General features: G+C 46.0%; 1 protein-coding gene across 2 annotated transcripts; it reads right to left on the bottom strand.

Annotated features, from left to right (window-relative positions):
- Nucleotides 1–9566: 9566 nt before the first annotated feature.
- Nucleotides 9567–20142, bottom strand: LOC123478891 (UL16-binding protein 1). 2 transcript variants are annotated; one of them, XM_045189051.3, is made up of 5 exons: nt 20018–20142; nt 14583–14843; nt 14100–14351; nt 13337–13461; nt 9567–11291 (listed from the first exon to the last, which is right to left on the bottom strand). In XM_045189051.3, the coding sequence occupies exons 1-4, from the start codon at nt 20082–20084 to the stop codon at nt 13343–13345; spliced, it is 699 nt and encodes a 232-aa protein (XP_045044986.1). In that variant the 5' UTR covers nt 20085–20142; the 3' UTR covers nt 9567–11291; nt 13337–13342. The 2 variants fall into 2 exon arrangements, with proteins under 2 accessions (XP_045044986.1, XP_045044985.1); XM_045189050.2 differs by lacking the exons at nt 9567–11291; nt 13337–13461 and adding an exon at nt 13763–13912.
- Between the last annotated feature and the right edge of the window lie 1546 nt (nt 20143–21688).

Raw genomic sequence — 21688 nt, forward strand, 5'->3', positions numbered from 1 at the left:
AAACCCTTCCTCTCCACTCCTCTCCTGCGCCCACTGGCCCAGCATCAGTTTTTAGCCCAAGTGGCCCTTTTTTGGTCCCTAGTCCCTAGCCTTGCCTGGAAGGCAACAAGTAGCTCCCGAGAGGACGCCAAGCGGTGAAAGAACCAGGGGTGGGGAATCGTGGAGCCCGAGGTGACTGACCGAGCTGTGGCGCGGAGCCCTGTCCCTGCGGCTGGACTGGAGGAGGGACGGAATCCAGAGAGTAGTTCCTGCGCGCGAGCCTCAGGGAGGCGCCTCGCCACCGGGGCCACAGGCTGCTTGGGACGGTGCTCCCGAAAAGTTCAGTCCCTTCCCCTCGTGCCCCTCTTCCTCCACCCCATTCTCCTGGCCACCTGTCCTTTTCCGTCTCCTTTCCCTATTTCAGAACCATTCCTTCTCTTTTAAAAAGACTTAAGATTTTGCTCCCGGAAGCACTTCCATCTTAACGAAAGGGGCTGAAGTCATTCTCTAGCCGTCCTGTCATCAACGATGCGTTTTCTGGCAGTTTCTATGGCAGTGGCGCCCAAGCACTTTGGTTAACCTAAGGAATTCCTCTTTAGAGTAAGCTGGGGGACGGATTCAGAACTGGCATTTCCACTTTGGTAACCGCAGACCATGGCTGCAAAGCGCCTGCAGCGTCCCCTGGAGTCCTCTGTAATGTGTCACAGGGCACTTGGCGATTCCTATCTGCAAATGGAGGTTTCACCCTTGCCCTTCCATCCTCGCTCGTGTCTCACCCACTCCGTTGTTCGCAGAGCACCAGCCAACCCCGAAGTACCGGGGCTGCTCTGGGGATAATCGTCCTAACCCAGAGCCAAACCACGGCCTCTTGAGTCAGAGAAAACTCCCCTGCTTCTTTCCAGAGGGTCCACATCTCTGGTTTTATTTCCGCACATTCAAAGACCCCTCCCCCCACCCCCAGCGACAGAGGCAGTGCCAAGGACTGCGGTGCGGTGCGGGGCTGTCTCCCCCATGAGGAGAGACCCAGGCCCACCACCCTGGGGAGACAGCATGAGTGGGAGAGCTGCGGTGAGTGCTCAGCCTGTGCAGGCTCAGGGCTAGGGGCACGCTCGCCCCCTGTAACCTCTTTTCATTCCCCAGGCAGCGTTTCCTGAGTGACAAATGTAAAATGGATGCGTGGAAAAGTGAAGCACGACTGGCACAGGTACATCAGCCAGAATGTCATCCAGACACCTGATTCGTGTTTCTGGACGTGTGCGCTGTAGCCCCATCCATTAATATCCGCCCAGGAGCTAATTCCACCAGCTCGGGGGCTGCTGTGAGGCTCGGGCTGGGGACTTGCGTTCATGGTGAGCCAAGGCTATGCAGGTGTCCACGGTGGCCCACGCTCCTCCTACCTGGCCTTCCAGCCAGGTCCTGCCCTTTCTGCCTTCCTCTGTTCTCCCAGTCACAGCCTTCTTAACCCAGCCTTGTGGGCTGAGCCTACCAGGCCCTTCCTGGTTGCCTCTTCCCAAAGATTAATCCCAAATTCCCATCCCATAGTATTATGCATGGAGTATCTCCCCACATACAGAACAGTTGGACCCACCAAGATCTGTCCCCAGTCCAGCCCGAGTCCTGCCCAGCTCCTGAGTATGCATGCCACACAGGATCTTCTTTCAGAGACTCTAGCAAATTGGTCCATAATGTTTCAGATCCTTTACATCAGGGGTGTCAAACTCATTTTCACTGGGGGCCACATCAGCCTCACAGTTGCCTTCAAAGGGCCGAATGTAATTTCAACTCCTTAACAGTTAAGGAGTAGTTACATTTATACAGTCTTAAAATTACATTCAGCCCTTTGAAGGCAACTGCAAGGCTGATGTGGCCCCCCATGAAAATGAGTTTGACACCCCTGCTTTACACCGATTAATTTATAGTCTTTGCTACTATTCCGTGTCTCTGGGCATGGGTAGAGGCAGGCCTTGTACCCTGGTATAGGTTTCTTCCACTTGCCCACAGCCTTAGGACAGTGGGCACTTATTGTCACGTGGGGCTCATCGTCTTCACGTGGAGAACATGAAGAGTAAGAAGTCTTAGTCTATATCACTCACTTAATGGAGAAAAGGCTCCCTGGATGGGAACCGGGTGGGACTCGGGGCTCTGCAGTCCTCGCATCAGTCTAAGCCCTGCCCTCAGCCAGGAGCCACTCGTCTTCAACATTCCCCTCATTTCTGCTCACAACACCCACTGTCCCCCTAAGGACCAAATCAAAGCTGCGTTAGGGGTTCCCTGTTGGGGGTGGCCAGAGTGACCCTAGTGATGGACTGAGTGGAGGTGGCACTGCAGCCATGGAGTCAGGGACGGTTGCCATGGATGGTGGTGTCTATAGTGAGGCCCACACATGAGGGGAACCCTCCGCCAGCCCCTGCCCCCCAGGGTAATTCAGTTTATCACGGAATGAGCACTAGCATGTGTTGGACTCTTAGGCTCTGTTTTACAGAAGCAACAAAGGGACACATTGTATTTCCCGTGACCACATGAAGTGTGCGGCACACACGTCCACAGCCCCTCTCAGCAGGTGTGACATTCTGACTGAGGACTAGGGTGTTAGGACCCAGGGGAGGGGAGAGGAGATGGTGAATTTAGCCTGAGGATGTGTAGTAAGTTGGGGAATGTTAAGTAAAGGAGATTGCCCCCCATCATGTTTGTAGGCTTTGTCAAATCAGCCAGAAAAGGACAGTAAGATTGACCACCGCCCCCTCCAAGAAGAGGGGGTTCTCCATCAGTGGCCTTCACATTTCATGGGCACCATCGGCTCTGCTGGGCTCCAGCATGCTGGCCTACACGGCAGGTTTTAGAGTTGACAGCCTCCACAGTCACGTGAGCTCTTTATAATAAAACTATGTGTCTGTCTATCTCCCTATCTACCTACCTACCCTTCTATCTGTCATCTGTCACTACACTCCATTGTAGTCTGTTTCTCTGGAGAACCCTAATTAAACCAGGAAGAAAAGGAAGACTTAACAGGGGTTGATATTTGTACCCAGCTTCCCTGGCCCACAGGCTCTTGGCCAGTTTGCACAGAATACCTGCTAGAAGAATATGTGCCAGAACAGAAAACCTAGGGGCATAAAGTGAAAAACAGCAGACGTGCCAGAGGCTTGACTTGGGTCTATTATATAAGAGATTTCAAGAGGTGAACTAAGAGAAGAAGGATATGCAGGAAACTTCTCTGGCAGCCCTGAGTTTTAGCAGAAAAGCTATTGGGAACACACACACAACATAGAGGGCTGCTCGGCCTAAGGAGAGCCGCTAAACCCTTTTCTCTGAGTTGGTTACCTGGAAGCTCCTGCTTCACGGTGAGGGTCAGATCTGTAACTGTGAATCTGCACACCTGCCATTCCTGGCCTGGGCTGCTTTTGTCTCCAGAAGGCCTGAGCTGACCATGCTGATGAGGTGGCACAGGGAGAAGCTGACCAAGGCTGGAGCACAGACGGGTGAGAGGGGAGCATAAGGGGAGGACCTGCCTTTGAAGGAGCAGCAGGATCTGTGTTGTATTTGTGGAGCTAGTTACCTTCTTACATGAAAATCTGAAATACATGTTTCTTAAGTTCCGATTTTGATAACTATAAAAAAACATTTAAAAAAGCATAAACTATACAGAAGCTGTGATACTGTGCAGAGAACTCTTCCTGAGCTGCATGACAGGGACCTGTCACACTGAGGTTCCCATTCCGCACGAGGTCCTCAGACTCTGTGTAGGTTAGTGAGTATCTCCCACAAACCGGGACACCGTCAGTATCACCTCCATGCAGTCTCCAAACTAGATTTCCCATCCACACATCACTGCTGTCCGATCCTCAGACCCCATCCAAGCTTCAACAGTTGTTATGATGGTTTCCTTTAGACTCAAAGGAAATGACGGATTCAGGTATTTTTCATTTCCTTGATGTGATGAAGATGAGGATTATGGTTTTTTATTTGGTCTTTTTGTCGATCTGTGTGATTTTGAAATGTATGTGGAGCGGTTTAGATATATGTGGCTAATGTTATTGTATGTCAACCAGTAGTCCCTGAATATATACATATATGGTTTAAAATATTTCATTTGGAATTTGCTTGTTTTATTTTTGACAGTTCAGATTATTTGGCCTCCAATAGGTAGAAACAGAACATAACTGCCACGGAAACTATCTGTATGATTCAGAAGGCTGCAGCTATGGCAACTGGTGGCCGGCAGCTTCATCACGACAACATGCCCACTCATCCATCACATCTTATGCAGAGTTTTTGGCAAAATATCAAATTGCCCAAGTGACTTAGCTCCCCCTACAGTCCAGGTTTGTTGCCCTGCAAGGTCTGGCTTTTCCCAAAACTAAAATCACATTTGAAAGGGAAGAGATTTCAGACCATTGATGAGTACCAGGAAAATATGACGGGGCAGCTACGGCATCTGGGAGAACTGTGTGAGGTCCCAAGGTGACTCATTAGGAGGGGACTGAGATGACATTGTCCTACGTACAATGTTTCTTGTGTCTTGTATCTTTATAAATGTCTCTGGTTTTCATATTACGTGGCTGGATACCTTGTGGACTGACCTTGTATATGTGAAAGGAGTGATTCAAGTGTCCTTCTGCTAACAAAGTAAGAGAAAGCCTGGTGTTCCACTTCTTGTCCACCACTTACAGAGGTACTGAAAATTTGTCAATGTCATGGTGTGTCAGGGTCTCCCATTGTTCGTGTTATCTTAATGATTTGGGTTGTGTTCCATCTTTTCACAGGCTCATTCACCACCTGTGAGTGGCTCAATGCAATAGCTTAAATTGAAGAGAATTAGAGTTATTACTTATTTGTAGCTGTTCACTATAAACTCAGAGTGCTGATCCTTTGTCTGTGGGGAAATGAAACATCTCCAGTTCTGAGAATTGAAGATGTTTCTGTTGTGGAAACTTCTTTCTCACTGAAGGAGGTGAGCTGGGAGGGATCTCAGGAAAGTCACAGTTGGAGTTGGGGGAATAGGCAAAATCAGAATGATTCTCACCACTTAATTTCCAGAATATCCGTTTGTATCCAAAGTATCAGGATGATGTTTAAGACTGGCACAGCATGCCTTAAAAGTGATCCTTGAAAGGAAACAAGACCCATATATGTGCCGTCTACAAGAGACCCACTTAAGGTCGAACAACACACACAGAGACTAAACGTAAGGGGATGAAAACAGACCATTCACGTAAATGGGGAAAGAAGCTGGGGTAATAATGCTTATCCCAGACAAAATAGACTTTAAAACGAAGGCTATAATAAGAGAAAAAGCATGACATTACAGAATGATAAAGGGATCAATCCAGTCAGAGCATAGAAGCCTTGTAAACATTTATGCACCCACTATAGGAGTACCTAAATATACAAAGCAAATATTGATGGACGTAAAAAGTTAGAACAACTGTAGTACAGTCATAATAGGGGGCTTTAACATTGCATTGACATCAATGAATATATCTTCCAGACAGAAAATCAATGATGCCACAATAGACCGGATGAATATAATTGATATTTTCAGAGCATTTTACCCCAAAGAAGCTGAATATAGCTTCTTTTTGTATGCATATGGAAGAAAGTTGAAATCATATCAAGCATCTTCTCCTACCACAATGGGCTAGACTAGAATCAATTACAAGAAAGAAACTGAAAAACACACGAACACATGAAAACTAAATAACATGTTATAAAACAATGAGTGAGTTAACAATAAGATCTGGAAAGAAAAGATATTTTGAGACAAATGAAAAGGAAGTACAACAACCAAAAATCTATGGGATACAACAAAAGCAGTTTCAAGAGGTAAATCCATAGCAATCCAGGCCTGTCTGAAGAAACAGGAAAAATCCCAAACATATAATCTTACCTTACACCTAGAGGAACTAGGAAAAAAACCAACAAAGCCCACAGTGAGTACAAGGAAGAAAATAATAAAGATCAGAGCAAAAACAAACAAAATAGAGTGTAAAGATATAATACAAAAGATGAGTAAAACTAAGAGTGGTTCTTCAAACAGTTAAAAGCAATTAATAAACCTTTAACAAGGCTCACCAGGAAAAAAAGGGAGAACCTACTGCCATCTCCGAAAGACAAATAAACAAGAAGTAAAACCTGACAGCACAGAAATAAAAAGACTGTAAGAAAACATTATGAACAACTATATGCCAACAAATTAGAAAATCTGAAAAATGGATCAATTCCTAGAAACTTACAATTTTCTAAGACTGAATCAAGAAGAAACAGAAAATCTGAGCAGGCCAATTACAACCAACAAACTCCAAGCAGTAATAAAAAAATACCAACAGACAAAAGTCCTATAATGAATGGCTTTGCTGGTGAATTTTACCAAACATTCACAGAAAAACAAACACCTATCCTTCTTATACTGTTTAAAAAATTCAAGAGGAAGAAGACTCCCAAACTCATTTGACGAGGCCAGCATTATCCTGATTTCAAAACCAGATAAAGATATTACAAAGAAATAAAATTATAGGCCAATATTTCTGATAAATATAAATGCAAAATCCTTAACAAAATATTAGCAAACCAATTTAGAGATACATTAAAATGATCAGACACCATGATTAAGTGGGATATATTCCCTGAATGCAAGCATGATTCAATATTCAAAAATCAATTAACATGATATGCCACACAAACAAAATGAAGAATAAAAATCATATACTCATATCAATAGATACAGAAAAACATTTAACAAAATCTAGCACCCATTTATGATAAAAACTCTCAGCAAAGTGAAAATGGTGGGAAAATGCCTGAACACAATAAAGGCCACATTTGACAAACCCACATCCAAAATCAAACTTAATGGGGAAAAAGAAAAAGTGTTTTCCTTAAGATCAGGTACAAGACAGGGATGTCTACTTTTACTACTCTTATTCATCATAATATTGGATTTCCTAGTCACAGCAATCAGACAAGAAGAAGAAATAAAAGTTGTCCAAATTGGAAAGGAAGAAGTAAAACTGTCATTATTTGTATATGATATCATACTAAATAGGAAGAACCCTAGAGATTCCATCAAAAAACTACTAAAACTGATAAATGGATTCAATAAAAGAGCAGAATACAAAATAAATATTCAGAAATTGGTTGTATATTTATATGCCAATAATGAACTATTTGAAATAGAAACTCAGAAAACAATCCCATTTACAATTGCATTAAAAATACCAAGGAATAAATCTAACAGAAGGTAAAAGACTTGTAGTTGGCAAATTATAAGACACTAAAGAAAGAAATTGAAGAAGATACAAATCTATGGAGGCATATACCATGTTCATGGACAGGAAGAATTAACATGGTTAAAATTCCATACTACCCATAGCAATTTGTACATTCAATACAATTCCTATGAAAATATCAATGACATTTTTCAGAGAACTAGAACAAATAGTTCTAGTTCCAGATTTCTAAGAACCACAGATAAACCTGAATATCCACATCAATCTTGAGAAAGAAGAAAGTTGGGGGTATCATGCTACCTAATATCAAACTATACGACAAGTCCATAGTAATTAGACCAGCCTGGAACTGCCATAAAAACAGACACATAGATCAATGAAACAGAGTACAGAGCCTAGAAATAAACCCATACCTATGTGGTCCATTGATATTGGACAAGCACAGTGAGGGTAAAGACAGTTTATTCAATAAATGGTGTTAGGAAAATTGGAAAGATACATGCCAAAAAATAAAATTAGATCACCTTCCTATCCCACACACAAGAAGAAAATCAAAATGGATTAAAGACTTAAATGTAAGATTCAAAACCATAAAACTCCTAAGAGAAAACATTGGCAATACAATCTCTTAACAATATTTTTTTCTGACATATCTCTACGGGCAAGGAAAACAGATAAAGAGTGAATAAATGGGACTACATAAAACCAAAATGTTTTTGCACAGTAAAGGAAACATTCAACAAAGGGAAAGACAACCTACTGAATGGAAGGAAATATTCCCTAAAGATACACCCAAAAATGGTTTCATACCCAAAATTTATGAACAACTCATACAACTTAACGCAAAAAAACCCCACAAAAAACCAAAAAACCCAACCCAGTTAAACACTGGACAGAGGACCTAAATAGACACTTCACCAAAGAGGACAGATGACCAAAAGACATGAAAAGATGCTCAATGTCACTGATCATCACAGAGATGCAAATTAAAACCATAATGAGATGCCACCTCACACATGTCAGACTGGCTACCATCCATAAATCAACAAACAACAAGTGATGGAGAGGATGTGGAGAAATAGGAACCCTCGTGCACTGTTGGTGGGAAGGCAGATTGGTACAGCCACTGTGGAAAACTGTGTGTATTCTCCTCAAAAAATGAAAAATGAAACTGCCTTATGACTCAGTGATTCCACTTCTGGCTGTATATGTGAAAAAGCCACAACACTAATTTGAAAGATCATATATACCCCTATGTTCATTGCAGCATTATTTACAACAGCCATGATTTGGAAGCAGCCCAAGTGCCCATCAGTAGATGACTGGATTAAAAATTGTATTCCATATATAAAATGGAATATGGCCTGGTCATAACAAGGAATGAAATCTTGCCATTTCTGACAGCAAGGATGCACCTAGAGAGTATTATGCTAATTGAAATAAGTCAAACAGAGAAAGACAAAAACTATATTATTTCAATTACATATCTAATCTAAGAGCAAAATAAATGAACAAACAAAATGAAAACAGACTCAGATACAGAGAACAGACTAATGGTTGCCAGAGTGGAGGGAGGTTGGAGAGCTGGTGAAAACAGTAAAGGGATTGAGAACTACAAATTAGTCACAGGGATATAAATTACAACGGAGGGAATACAGCCAAGAATAATGTAATAACTATGCATGGGGCTGGGGGATACCAGAAATATCAAGAGGACCACTCTGTAAAATACACAGTTGTCTAACCCTATGCTGTACACCTGAACTAGTACAGAATAATATAGAATGCAAACTGTAATTGAAAAATAAAACAAAGAAATAATAATTTGTTAGCTGCTAAAAAGCCAGGTGGAAGGAGAAAAACAGGTGACACTTAAATTCTCTGTTTCCACCAGAAACGTGGCAGAATCATTTCTAATATTTACTCCACAACATGGAGGACCAGTAAAATGCTATGCATTCTCTTCTGGGTTATATAATGAAAGCGCAAAGTCATTAAGTTGTTAATAATATAGAGGTGCTTATATAAATATAATTATAAGGTACTAATGAAAACAGTCAGAAATATGATTTGGGGTTTTTTTTAATTTTATTTTTCTTTTTTAAATATATTTATTGATTATGCTATTACAGTTGTCCCATTCCCCCCCCCCCCAACTCCACTCCATCCTGCCCACCCCCTCCCTCCCACATTCCCCCCCTATAGTTCATCTACATGGGTCATACTTATAAGTTCTTTGGCTTCTACATTTCCTATACTATTCTTACCCTCCCCCTGTCTATTTTCTACCTACCGTTTATGCTACTTATTCCCTGTACCTTTCCCCCCTCACCCCCCCACTCTGCTGTTGATAACCCTCCATGTGATCTCCATTCTGTGGTTCTGTTCCTGTTCTAGTTGTTTGCTTAGCTTGCTTTTGTTTTTGTTTTAGGTGTGGTTGTTAATAACTGTGAGTTTGCTGTCATTTTTACTGTTCATATTTTTGATCATCTTTTTCTTAGATAAATCCCTTTAACATTTCATATAGTAAGGGCTTGTGATGATGAACTCCTTTAACTTGACCTTATCTGAGAAGCGCTTTATCTGCCCTTCCATTCTAAATGATAGCTTTGCTTCATAGAGTAATCTTGGATGTAAGTCCTTGCCTTTCATGACTTGGAATACTTCTTTCCAGCCCCTTCTTGCCTGCAAGGTTTCTTTTGAGAAATCAGCTGACAGTCTTATGGGAACTCCTTTGTAGCTAACTGTGTCCTTTCCTCTTGCTGCTTGTAAGATTCTCTCCTTACCTTTAATCTTGGGTAATGTAATTATGATGTGCCTTGATGTATTCCTCCTTGGGTCCAGCTTCTTTGGGACTCCCTGAGCTTCCTGGACTTCCTGGAAGTCTATTTCCTTTCCCAGATTAGGGAAGTTCTCCTTCATTATTTGTTCAAATAAGTTTTCAATTTTTTGTTCTTCCTCTTCTCCTTCTGGCAACCCTATAATTCTGATGTTGGAACGTTTCAAGATGTCCTGGAGGTTCCTAAGCCTCTCCTCATTTTTTTGAATTCATGTTTCTTCATTCTTTTCTGGTTGGATGTTTCTTTCTTCCTTCTGGTCCACACCATTGATTTGAGCCTCAGTTTCCTTCCCATCACTATTGGTTCCCTGTACATTTTCCTTTGTTTCTCTTAGCATTGCCTTCATTTTTTTTCATCTAATTTATGACCAAATTCAACCAATTCTATGAGCATCCTGATTACCAGTGTTTTGAACTGTGCATCTGATAGGTTGGCTATCTCTGTTGCTTAATTGTATTATTTCTGGACTTTGATCTGTTCTTTCATTTGGGCCATTTTTTTTTTTTTTTTTGTCTTGGCGCTCCTGTTACATAAAGGGGAGGAGCCTTAGGTGTTCACCAGGGCGGGGTAACGCTGGTCGCTGTGCTGTGACGCTGTACATGGGGGAGGGGCCAAGGGGGAGCAATGGTGCTTCCTCCACTCTCTGCCAGATTTCAGTCACTCCCTCCACTACCTACAATCAAACTGGGCCCGTCTCATGCTGATTCTCTAGTGGGTGGGCTTGTGCATGCTCTAGGCCCCTGTGGGTCTCTCCAACGAACTCTCCTGTGAGGCTGGGAGTTTCTCCTGCTGCCGCCCCAACCCCCACAGGTGTTTTCAATCAGAGGTTTGAGACTTTATTTCCCTTCGCTGGAGCCCTGGGTTGCGCAGTCTGCTTCACTCCCTTGCCTTTCCTCCGGGTTTATCTATACGCGAATGTGGGGCCACAGGCGCTGCCAGCCACCACTTTGTGTTGTCTGCTAGCTGCAGCCTGGCCTGCCCCGTCCCACAATCCGCCACCTTGCTGGGTCTGCCAGCCACAGCCTTGGCACGTGTCCTCTCTGCTCCGGCTGCCTGTCTCCACCCCTCCTACCAGTCTGGATGAATGTTTCTTCTTCATCTCCTTGGTCGTCGGACTTCCATACAGTTCAATTTTCTGTCAGTTCTGGTTGTTTTTTGTTTTTAAATGGTTCTTGTCCTTCTTTTGGTTGTGCGAGGAGGCACATTGTGTCTACCTACGTACGCCTCCATCTTGGCTGGAAGCCCTCTGTTTATTTTTCAACAGAGGGGGAGGGAGAGAGAAAGAGAAGGAGAAAAACATCAATATGTGGTTGCCTCTTGTGCGCCCCCCCACTGGGAACCTGGCCTGCAACCGTAACTGGGAATCAAATCAGTGAACCTTTGATCTGCAGGCCAGTGCTCAATCCACTGAGCCATAAGAGCCAGGGCTGATTTTGTTATTTGTTTAAATGCATGATTATTTTGGAGGACACAGAAAGAATCCCTGTGTTCAGTACTTTCAGGCAATATCATTTGCATGAAGAAAGTTATCATGCAGAGATGTATCTGATTTTCCACAAACAAAGGAGAAGATGGAAAATGTTCCCTTTGATGAGATTTCTTTATTGAAGCTTTTCAAGTTCAGATTTAGGAATCACACCTCTTAGCGCCAAAAGAAACTGGCATCATATATTTTGAAAAAGCACTGAATAAGGCCCCGACATTCCATGCCTATGTATTCACCGAAGAAAACTGAAAACGATATCCAATAAAAGATATACACTCAAATGTTAATTTCAGTTTCTTTGTAAATAGCCAAAATTAGAAAATACACAAGTGATCAGTAACGTATTTTGAGTAAACAGTTCTGGTATATTCATATGGTGAATACAGCTTAGCAATATAAGGCAAACAAAACAAAATAAAACAAAACCCCCCAAAACCCAGCACCTAAAAGGACAATAGCAAATGCAATGGACACAAGATCTGATGGTGGTCCCTGGACCTGGAAGGTTTGAAAAGGCAGCATCTCTGAGGTAGACCATACTATCAGGGCTTCTGGGCAGCATTGTCAGGCTGCAGAAAAGAGCAAGTGTAGGTTCCTCTGGGAAAGTGTAGGTTTCTTCTGTGAAAACCTGGGGCCATTCTCCTGGGGCTATAGCACCCTAGTCACTCCCTATCCTGAACCCTGCCCTCACTAGGGTCATGAATTCCCTTGAACCTGCTACCCCTGCCCTGGAGCCAGCACCCTGCACCAACCTCTGCCTACCTTTTGCACATCACAGAGTCAGTGCCAGGCCCTCCTACAGACAATCTGGGCTGGAGACTACAGTGAGTGATAAATCAGTCTGCTCCCTTCACTAGGCCCTGACTTCCCGGGGATGGCAAGGCCTGAAGGACCGGTGGCAGCTCTGATGGAGAGGAGGACCTGCACCCTCACTCCTCCAGCCTTGGGGAGGGTCACAGACAAACACCCCTCCTTTCCCTTCTCTCCCAGCCTCATAACTAGCAGCACAGGTAGCTTTCAGTATGATGGTCCCAGCCCTGCTCCATCCATTCATGGTCAGCTGTACCTGTCTCCCCTGTCACCTCTGCTCAGGGCAGGGAGGGCCCCACTGTGTCTCAGGATCTGGGCTCTGGAGGGTGCTGGCTGCCAGGTGATCACACCAGGATTTGGCCAGGAGTCCCAAGGGTGCAAGGAGAAGTGGCCTCCTCTAACCTTACTATATGCCTCCTCAGAGTCTTTACTGTTGGCCTAACTCCTTACTGGCCCTTCTGAAGCCACTTTCTCTGGGAACATGGTCCTGAACCCCGGGCTTTTGAGTTGTGTCTGCAAGCCCTTCCACCCTCTTCCTGGGACTAGACCCAGGCCCCCTCCTCTTAGCTCCCTGGATAGTCCCCATCCCCTGGACACATCACTTGCAGCCACCATGCTGGCCTCACCTGAATGTGAGCACTGCCTTGCCCTGTGTGCCTGCTGTCCCCACACCACCCACACTGGGCCCAAATACTCTCTCCCAACAGAGTCTGAGTCAGGACTGAATCACTAAACCCCTGCAGCATCAGCAGGCCTTAGGCCTTGGTGTGGGCCCCTGCCTTTCCCACTGGCACCAACAGAGAGGAGACAGCAGCTCTCAGGGCTGAGCTTGTCCAACTGCCTGCTATCAAGTGATATTAGGTCTTCTTCTCTTGGTGTCCTTTCCAGGACAAGAAGGTTCAGTGAGGGGGAGGGAGATGGGTGGGAAGTCACCTTCCTTGTCCTCACTGCAGGCCATTTGCCCCTCACTTCCCACTCAGTTCTGCCCTCTGTACCTGTTACTACAACAGAACATAGCCGAGTATGATCAAGCAGGTGAGGATTACAGGGATGATTGAGGTGGTAGCTGTGGTGGTTATGGCCTTGGACGGAGTTGTGGCTGGGGCCGTGGTTGGTGCAGCTGCAAGGGAAACAACAGAGTGTCAGCCTTGTCCAGACCCCATTTTTGAGGAGACGCCCCCTCAGCCCTGCTGCCCCAGGTGACCCTATGATGCGGACAGGTGCTACCCCTCTACGTGTGGCAGCCACTGTGGCAGGCCCTGGGTTTGGAACAAAGAGAGGAGATGGGCCCCGTCCCTTTGGGCTCCTACAGCCAATGGGGGAAGCAGGGTTCCAACATACCCAGTCCCTCCTGCTGTGAGAGAAGGGAAGGTGACACATGAGGAAGGTGGTAGAGCAGTCCTCGCAGAGCTGACATTTGAGGTGGTATTGAAGGATTTGCAGAAATAGAGCAGGTGAGACGAAGAGAAAAGTGATGTGAGAAGAGGGAACAGTGCCGGGAACAGGACTGAAAAGAGAACGAGGCCCTCTCAGTTGGGGTCAGCAGGAAATCCAGTGAGTGGTCCAAGGCTCTGTGCAGTGAGGGAGAGAAGTGAGGAGGTGAGAGGGGAAAGGAGGGATGTGGGACACACCTGTGGGCGTTATTCTCCAAAGAACTAACTACAGATGAATCACTTTCTCAAACCACACACAACACACAGACACACAGTGTCAATGCCATTTCCAGAGGTCTACAAGTTTTCCCCTCTGCACAGTTACCTTTTGTGTCCAGAGCTTCTGCCTCTTTAAGCCTGTTCACACAGTCTCCAGCTGAGATCCTGAGGAGGAGATCTCTGGCACTGTCCAGTGTCTCCTTTAATGATTTACATCCAGGCTTCAACTCTCTCCAGGATCTGTCCTTCGACTCAAAGCGGAGATAACTTTGTCCATTGCAGCTAAACTCCCAGAATACCCTGCGGTGTCCATTGGATTCCAGCTGACAAGTCATGCTGCCCTGCAGGGAGAAAGGATCTGTCCCCAACCCCAACAGGAAAGAGGTCAGCCTTGGGTCTTGACAGATGCTCTATCCCACCTAGTACCCAGCCCTTTGCTTCCCCCATCTCCTGGTCCTGATCTGTCCGCTGTGTCCTACCCTGGCTGTTGGGCCTCTTGGGTAGGATAGAATTCCAATATTTACAAAAACACAATTGTTCCCTAACCCTACAACACTGTCTACTTCTACCCTGGATCTTGCAAACTTACGAGCTTTGGAAATATTCTGTTTATAGTCCAGCAGTGCTTTCCGGAGCTCTTCCACCAGCTCCTTCCAACGTTCAACCAGTTGATTCCAGAAATCTGTGGCATTCAACTTCATCCCCAGGGTACCAATGGGTTCAAACTTCTGGCTGCTACAGGTGTAATTGAAAAATGTGCCTCTAATAAACTGTCCTTGTACCTCACACCATGATTGTCCAGGACTGGGCTTAGGAGTGATGGTGAATGTGTAGCAGGCAGAGGGCACATCTGCAAAGAAAAATTCAGCTGACGGCTGGTGTTGGAAGCACAGGACCCAAGGCACCCCTTCCCCATCCCTATGACGGCAGGAGCATTCCTCTGAATGCTGGGCTGTCAGACTAAGCGCTGCCCCTGCCCAGTCCCTGCCATCACCAGGTGAAGGCTAAGTGCCCCTCCCTTGCTTGAGCAGGACCAGCGGCTTCTGTCTGCCAGGAAACCACCCATCTCCAGATGTGTCCTCTCTGTTCCCACCAGCCCAACACCCAGCATCAGTCAGTCCATAACCAGTACAGGGATGTGCCAGGCTGGCCAGAGGAGAAATGGTCTTGATGACAGAGGACTGTCACAAACTAGCCCAGTGCCCTCTGGGGAGATGGGAGAATACAAAGGCAGGTGATCCTGAGGAAGCTGGATGATGGTGGGGGTGAGCTGGGAAGGGAATCCAATGATGGAGGAGGAGAGTGACAACTGTAGGTCACAGGATTTAGGACCATCCCGGGAGTGGGTATAACCTGCTACTAGGATGGGTCTTGGGAAAAGGGAGGGCTACATGGCATGAAATAGGATATTAGGAGCTTCCATGACACATAGTAGAGGGAGAGATTAAAAGATTCAAAGAAATACATATATCAGAACGGATATAGTATGAACAGCCAGAACAGCCAGAAAGTGTCCACCAACTGTGCTCAAGGGTAGGCCTGAAGGACTCTTTGTTTATGAAGCTTATTCAGAATGCATGGCGATGATGGGGTACAAGGCAGGTCACCCCCAAATGTGGCACTTTGACATAGTGATTGTTTTGAATTAAAGTTACATAAGAAATAGCTGGTGCAAGAAGGATACTCTGACCCTCCTTGGTCCCACTGAGAGGAGGATATGAACCTGCCATGTGAAGGGGACCCTCCCTGTGCCGGGAGGTAGACAGACATCCACAGCCCCATCGACAGAGAATTCACAGCCACGAGGGGTGTATAATCAAACCTTCTTCCTTCATTTCTAATTTACTCTTCCAAGCCCAAATGGCTTTCCCAATTCTTCACAAATTTATTGTTCCTTGTTTAAAATGTATAAAGTCTGCCTACTTAGGTCACTTCAAAGGGTCTATATTTCTATAACTCTTCGTATGTACCATATTAAAATGTGCTTTTCACCTATTAATCTCTCTCATGTTCACTTAATTATTAAACCAGCCAGAAGAACCCAGAAGGGGAGAGATAAAATTCTTCACCCCCAGTAGTGAGAAGGGCAATATCATTAGCAAGAATCTCAGTGCTGACTACCTCAATGGCAGGAATTAGGAAGTGGAGATGATGTTCCAGAATGGGCTTCCAGTGGTAATGGAGATGAAAAATCCTGACATAATACGTTTGAGGTAGAGGCGCTCATCTGCAACAAGCAGGCAGGCTGCCATTATTGAAATGGTCAGAAAGGTAGGAATGCTAGCCATGGGCCTGGCCCACAGAAACCTGTCCCTTGGGCTCATAGAATGTAGTGATCCTAGGGAAAAATGAGGGACCGTGAACCCAGAGAGTGCTGGACTTAAATAAAAAACCCAAACAGACCAAACACACAAAGAAGGGTGATTGGAGGCTAAAAGTAGTAAGCAAAAAAGAGGCCGGATCCTTGGTCGAGTGTTAAGAACTAAGCCACTTCTCAACTTCTCTGACCTGGAACCCATCACTAGAAGAAGAGACCTGGTTCCAATGAGGAGGAACCCTTCAAGTTGACAGAAAGTGCAATGACTCCTTCCAGCCTTCCCCAAAGCACCATATAGCCCTTAACTCAAGTAAGTGCACAATGGGAAATGGAAGCTACCAGACACTCATAATGGACCTACTGTGTGAGTGGACGTCATCCCAGAGATCAGATATATCACTGGATCATGGTTATTAAAGTGGTGCATGGGGTGGGGGCCCAGATAATGAACAGACACGTGTCCCAGGTCCTACTCACACTGGGGTCATTTGGTTCAGCAACCCACACTGTGGTCATATCACATTCCCCAGACTTATAGCAAGAACAGAAAATCATTGCAGTTAGGGAATTCCTTGTAGGATGAGGGCCTCATTCTGAGGGCCTCACAGTAGGAAAATTCTAGTACAACCTTTTGGAGGAAAGAAATGATTCCTCCAAATAGATTGTTAAAACAGTATCTTACCCTGGATGAAACGACAGAGAATAGTATGAATCATAAGACCTCTCTAACATCGCAGGGGTGTGGTAATTTCTTACCTCTATTTAAATGCCAGCCTAGTCCAAAGACTTTATATAAAGGGATATCTATTGAAATTTCAGGCTTTGCAGAACATAGATCTCAGCTCTGCTGTTTTAGCATGAAAGCAGTGATAGGCAGTAGTGAATACATGTGTGTGGCTGGACCTTGTTCTAGGGCCATAAGCAGACCAATGACACTAGAGGTATCTGTGGTAGGACACGGTGCTAGGGGGACTTCATGGCACCCTTACTGAAGAATCACAACAAGTCCCCTAGTATACAAAGGTAAGGCTATGTCACTTGCATCAGGGTAATCCTCACCATTTAAAGAGGCTAAAGGTAGGGCGCTAGGGTCTGGTAGGGATGAGGACTCTGGCTATGGACTCTGGGAGTTGTTCATCATCAATGTCATTAGGTCACATAAGCCCAAGGTCATAAGATAGAAGGGATGCTTGAGGCACTGAAATGAGCAGGGTCATTGGGAACCAATGAGATGCAGAAGCAGGTGGTGCTGGTCTTGACACCAGAAATGTCGCACCAGAAGGACCCTCAGCGCTCACACCTATGGCTTCCTGCAGTCTCTCTCATAGTCCCTTTGATCAAGGAATCCAGTCTGCAGAAAGGAGAGGAGCAGGGGTGCTTACCTGTGGGACCCGCATCCTCTCACATTCATCCACCCCAAAGCCACAGACAAAACAGGGCATGTTTCTGGTTCCTCAACACACATTGGAGGAACCCTGGGAGAAGATTTCCTAAGGGACAGGGCACCCATATCTGCGACACCATAAATGTGGTGGCAGCAAACTATGGCAGTATCCAAATCTGGTCCCTCATTCACTTGCATGTTGTCTTTGGCTGCTTTTCCATCACAAACATGGAGGTGTTTAGCCCATATAGACACGAAGTGTGAGTGGCCTGCAAAGGTCATAACATTCACCATCTGCTCTTTATAGAAAAAGTTTGCGGGAAGGTAGATCCAAGATGGCAATGAAGCAGGTGGTGGTTACATTCACCTTCTCCCAGGACCAAACTGGTATTACAACTAAAATACAGAAAAGCCACTGCAGAAAACAGTATGGAGGAGCCTCAAAAAATTAAAGATGGAACTGCCCGATGATCCAGTGATTCCACTTGTGGGTATGTATCCAAGGAAAGCCAAAACACTAATTTGAAAGAATGTATACACCCCTATTTTCATCTCAGCGTTATTTATAATAGCCACAATACAAAAGCAATCCGAGTGCTCACCAATAGATGAGTGGATAAAAAAGGTGTGGTACATACATCTAAACAATGAAATATTACTGGGCCATAAAAAAGTACCCCAAATCTTACCATTTGCCACAGCATGGATGGACCCAGAAGGTATTATGTTAAGTGAAATAAGTCAGTCAGAGAAAGATAAGTACCATATGGTTTCACCTATATGTGCAATCTAAAAAACAATCTAGCCCTGGCTGGTGTGGCTCAGTGGATTGAGTGCTAGCCTGAGAACCAAAGGGTTGTCAGTTTGATTCCCAGTCAGGGCACATGCCTGGGTTGCATGCAGGCCAGGTCCCCAGTAGGGGACGTGCAAGAGGCAACCACACATTGATGTTTCTCTCCCTCTCCTCTCCCCCTTTCCCTCTCTCTAAAAATAAATAAAATCTTAAAAAGAACAATCTAAATAAACAGACTCAGAGATACAGAGAACAGACTGATGTTTGCCAGTTGGGAGGGGGTTTGGGGGACAGGGTGAAAAAGAGGAAGGGATTGAGAAGTACAGATTGATAGTTACAAAATAATCATGGGGATGAATGTACAAGATCGAAAATATAGTCGATAATATTGTAATAACTCTGTATGGTTCCAGGCGGGTACTTGAAACATTAGGGGAAACATTCTGTAAAGCATATGACTGTCTAACCAGGACGCTGTAACCTAAAACTAAAGAAAATAATACTGAATGTAAACCTCAATTAAAACACAAAACAACAAAACCCACAATGACAATGAGTAACAGTATAACTCAAAATAGAGTGAAGGTTTTCAAATCTAAAGAAAAGGAAAAGAAAAAATGTTTGCAGACTCCTGCCTGTATACGAAAATATGACCTTAATATGCTGTTGCCTCCTCAGTAGGTGGGAAAAGTGGGTTTGGGAACAAAGAGCAGAAGGAGAGTGTCCTTCCCAGGGGCACACTTCGCGGGAAAAAAAAAAGCTTTCTCTCCCTCCAGCTCTAGGTTTGTGGGTCAGGTGCGGGGGCTTTTGCCTGGGAGGTGGGGTGTCCTTAGGTAAGGGAGATTAAGGTGCCACTGGCGGAGGGATTAGGGTCACTTCAAACTTGGAAGGTGTTGGAGACACTAGTGTTCTGAGGACGCAAAATAATTGTGTAAAAACTTACTGTGAGGAGCAGCAGCTCACTAGAGGAAGTGTCCTGTGTGTGAGTCACTGGGACGCCGGCAGAGGGCGCCAAGTTAAAGGGTGTAAGAGACGTGGGGAGGAGGAAAGTGAGGGGCAGTGGGAGGGTTTTCCCGCTGAGATAGTTGTCGAGCAGAGTGGGGGCACGCAGCTGCCCTGGGGTCCTACCCTCAGGGATGCCCCCTGTCCTGTTCACGCCGGGTTGCCAGGGGCTAGGGAGCCCACTTCCGAAGAAGCAGTTAGTACTGTGGGGTGGGTGTGAGTTCGGGGAGTGCTATCCAAGGCGCGTGGGGAAGGGGGATCTAGTGTACCCCCCCCCCCCCCCGCCCTTCTCTACTCCCCGTCCATTCGGACAAATAGTAAGGCTTTTTTTCCGAGTCGCTGGTAATTACAGCCACTCTTGCCTGGAAAGGGACAACTAGCTAAGCAGACGTGAAGGAGAAAGACGCCCAGGGAAATGATGGCCGCGGGGTCTGTGGGGTCCGCGCCCACGCCCGGCTGGAAGGTTCCCCACTGGGTCCCCGCTTTAGTGCTCATCCCCCTCTCCGCAGGTACCATCCGCATACTCACAGCAGGGCGCAGCGGGGACTTGGAGCAGAAGCAAGAAGACAGGAATGACAGCCACTGTCTGAACCATCGCGATCCCTACTGTGGGGCCCACCAGGTCTGCGAGGTGGACGGATCCGTGAGTCTCTAGCCACTGATGTTATATATGACCGCCTCCGTGTATGTTGTAAGGATGTCAGTGCCTGGCGCAGACTCCTCTGGCTGGCCCACAGCACGCCGGTGCCCAACAGGCTGCCGGCTTCGGGCAGGCCCAGTAATACTGTCAGGTGGGGCATCAGCCGCCCAACCGGTGGTGGCGGGGGCGGAGCCGGGGGGGGGGGGCGGGGGGCGGGGGGCGGGCAAGCTTGGCTGGTGGAGACGCTGAGAGGGCGCCCTGCAGGCCTCCCTACACCTGGCAGAGGTGGGACAGCAACCGAGCCCATTGGTTTTCTGGCGAGTTGGGGTTGCTCTTGTCACTTTTGGGCTACAACTCATCTTTTTAGCTTTCTAATTTTTTTTTAACAGAAGGAGGAAGGGGGAGAGTGACAGACAAGATTTGTTATTCCACTTATTTATGCATTCAATGGCTCATTCTTGTATGTGCCCTGACCAGGGATCCAGTCCCACCTTGGCAGATCTGTGAAGCTGTAACCAAATTAACTACTCAGCCAGGGTTTTATTGTCTTGGGGGGTGGGGGTGGGGAGAGGATGGGGGGCAGATGTAGTGACAAGGAAACTTTATTCAGTGGAAAAAAAACCCCAATTCACCTCAGTGTTACAGCAAGGCTTTTACCCCTCTGTTGAGGCCCCTTTTCCTGGGCTTGTATTTCCTGTGATATGGGGTTGGCCAGAAACTCCATTTAGTTTTTTCCATAAAATAAAAGGCACACTTTTCATTTTCACCAATAACTTGATTGAGTTGGATATGTTGAGTATGTCAACTATCTCCTCCTATTGGCTTGTAGTGGGTAGAGGCCAGGGGTCTGCTAAACGTCTTCCAATGTATGACAGCCCCACAGGAAAGAATGATTTGGTCAAAATGTGAATAACACAAGAGACTTGTTAGTGAATTACCTATGGGGTGCGGGCTACGGTGGTGGAGGAGTCCAAGAATTTCCGTCTCATTTTGTCTGCCCTTTTCCCCAAGGAGAATGTTAAAGCAGTACTGGATCCTGCATGAAAGGTCACAGATTGATACCAACCATAACCCCCTCTGAGGATGCAGGTGCACGATCCCTCCCCAATCCTCATTCAGGGACAGCCTGGTCTGAAGGCTTTCTGCAAAGCACATCTGGTAAAATACTCAGGCTTTGCAGATCCTAAGTCTGTGCAACTCCTCAGGCTGCTGTAGCACGAAGGCAGCCGTACTCGACACGTGGCTGTGTGAGTGTGGCTGGACTCGCCACGAGGGCCCTATGCCCCGTGGACTATGGCACTGGAGGCATCTGTGGTAGGAAGAAGTGCTATGTGGGCTTCACGGCATCCTAAGTGGATGGTCACACATGGAGCCATAGGGTCAGAGCAAGGCCACGCCACCTGAAGCAGGAAAATTCCCACCTGGTGTGGTCTGGGGCCTGGTGGAGAAGAGGCCTCGGGCTGTGGTGTATTGGAGCGACCCATCCTGAGCTGGACTCAACACATGAGTCCTTAGGTCATAGAGCCCCAGAGGAGATGACTTAGGAGGATCCTTAGGAG

This window comes from Desmodus rotundus, chromosome 11, assembly GCF_022682495.2.
Source record: "Desmodus rotundus isolate HL8 chromosome 11, HLdesRot8A.1, whole genome shotgun sequence".
Taxonomy (NCBI): domain Eukaryota; kingdom Metazoa; phylum Chordata; class Mammalia; order Chiroptera; family Phyllostomidae; genus Desmodus; species Desmodus rotundus.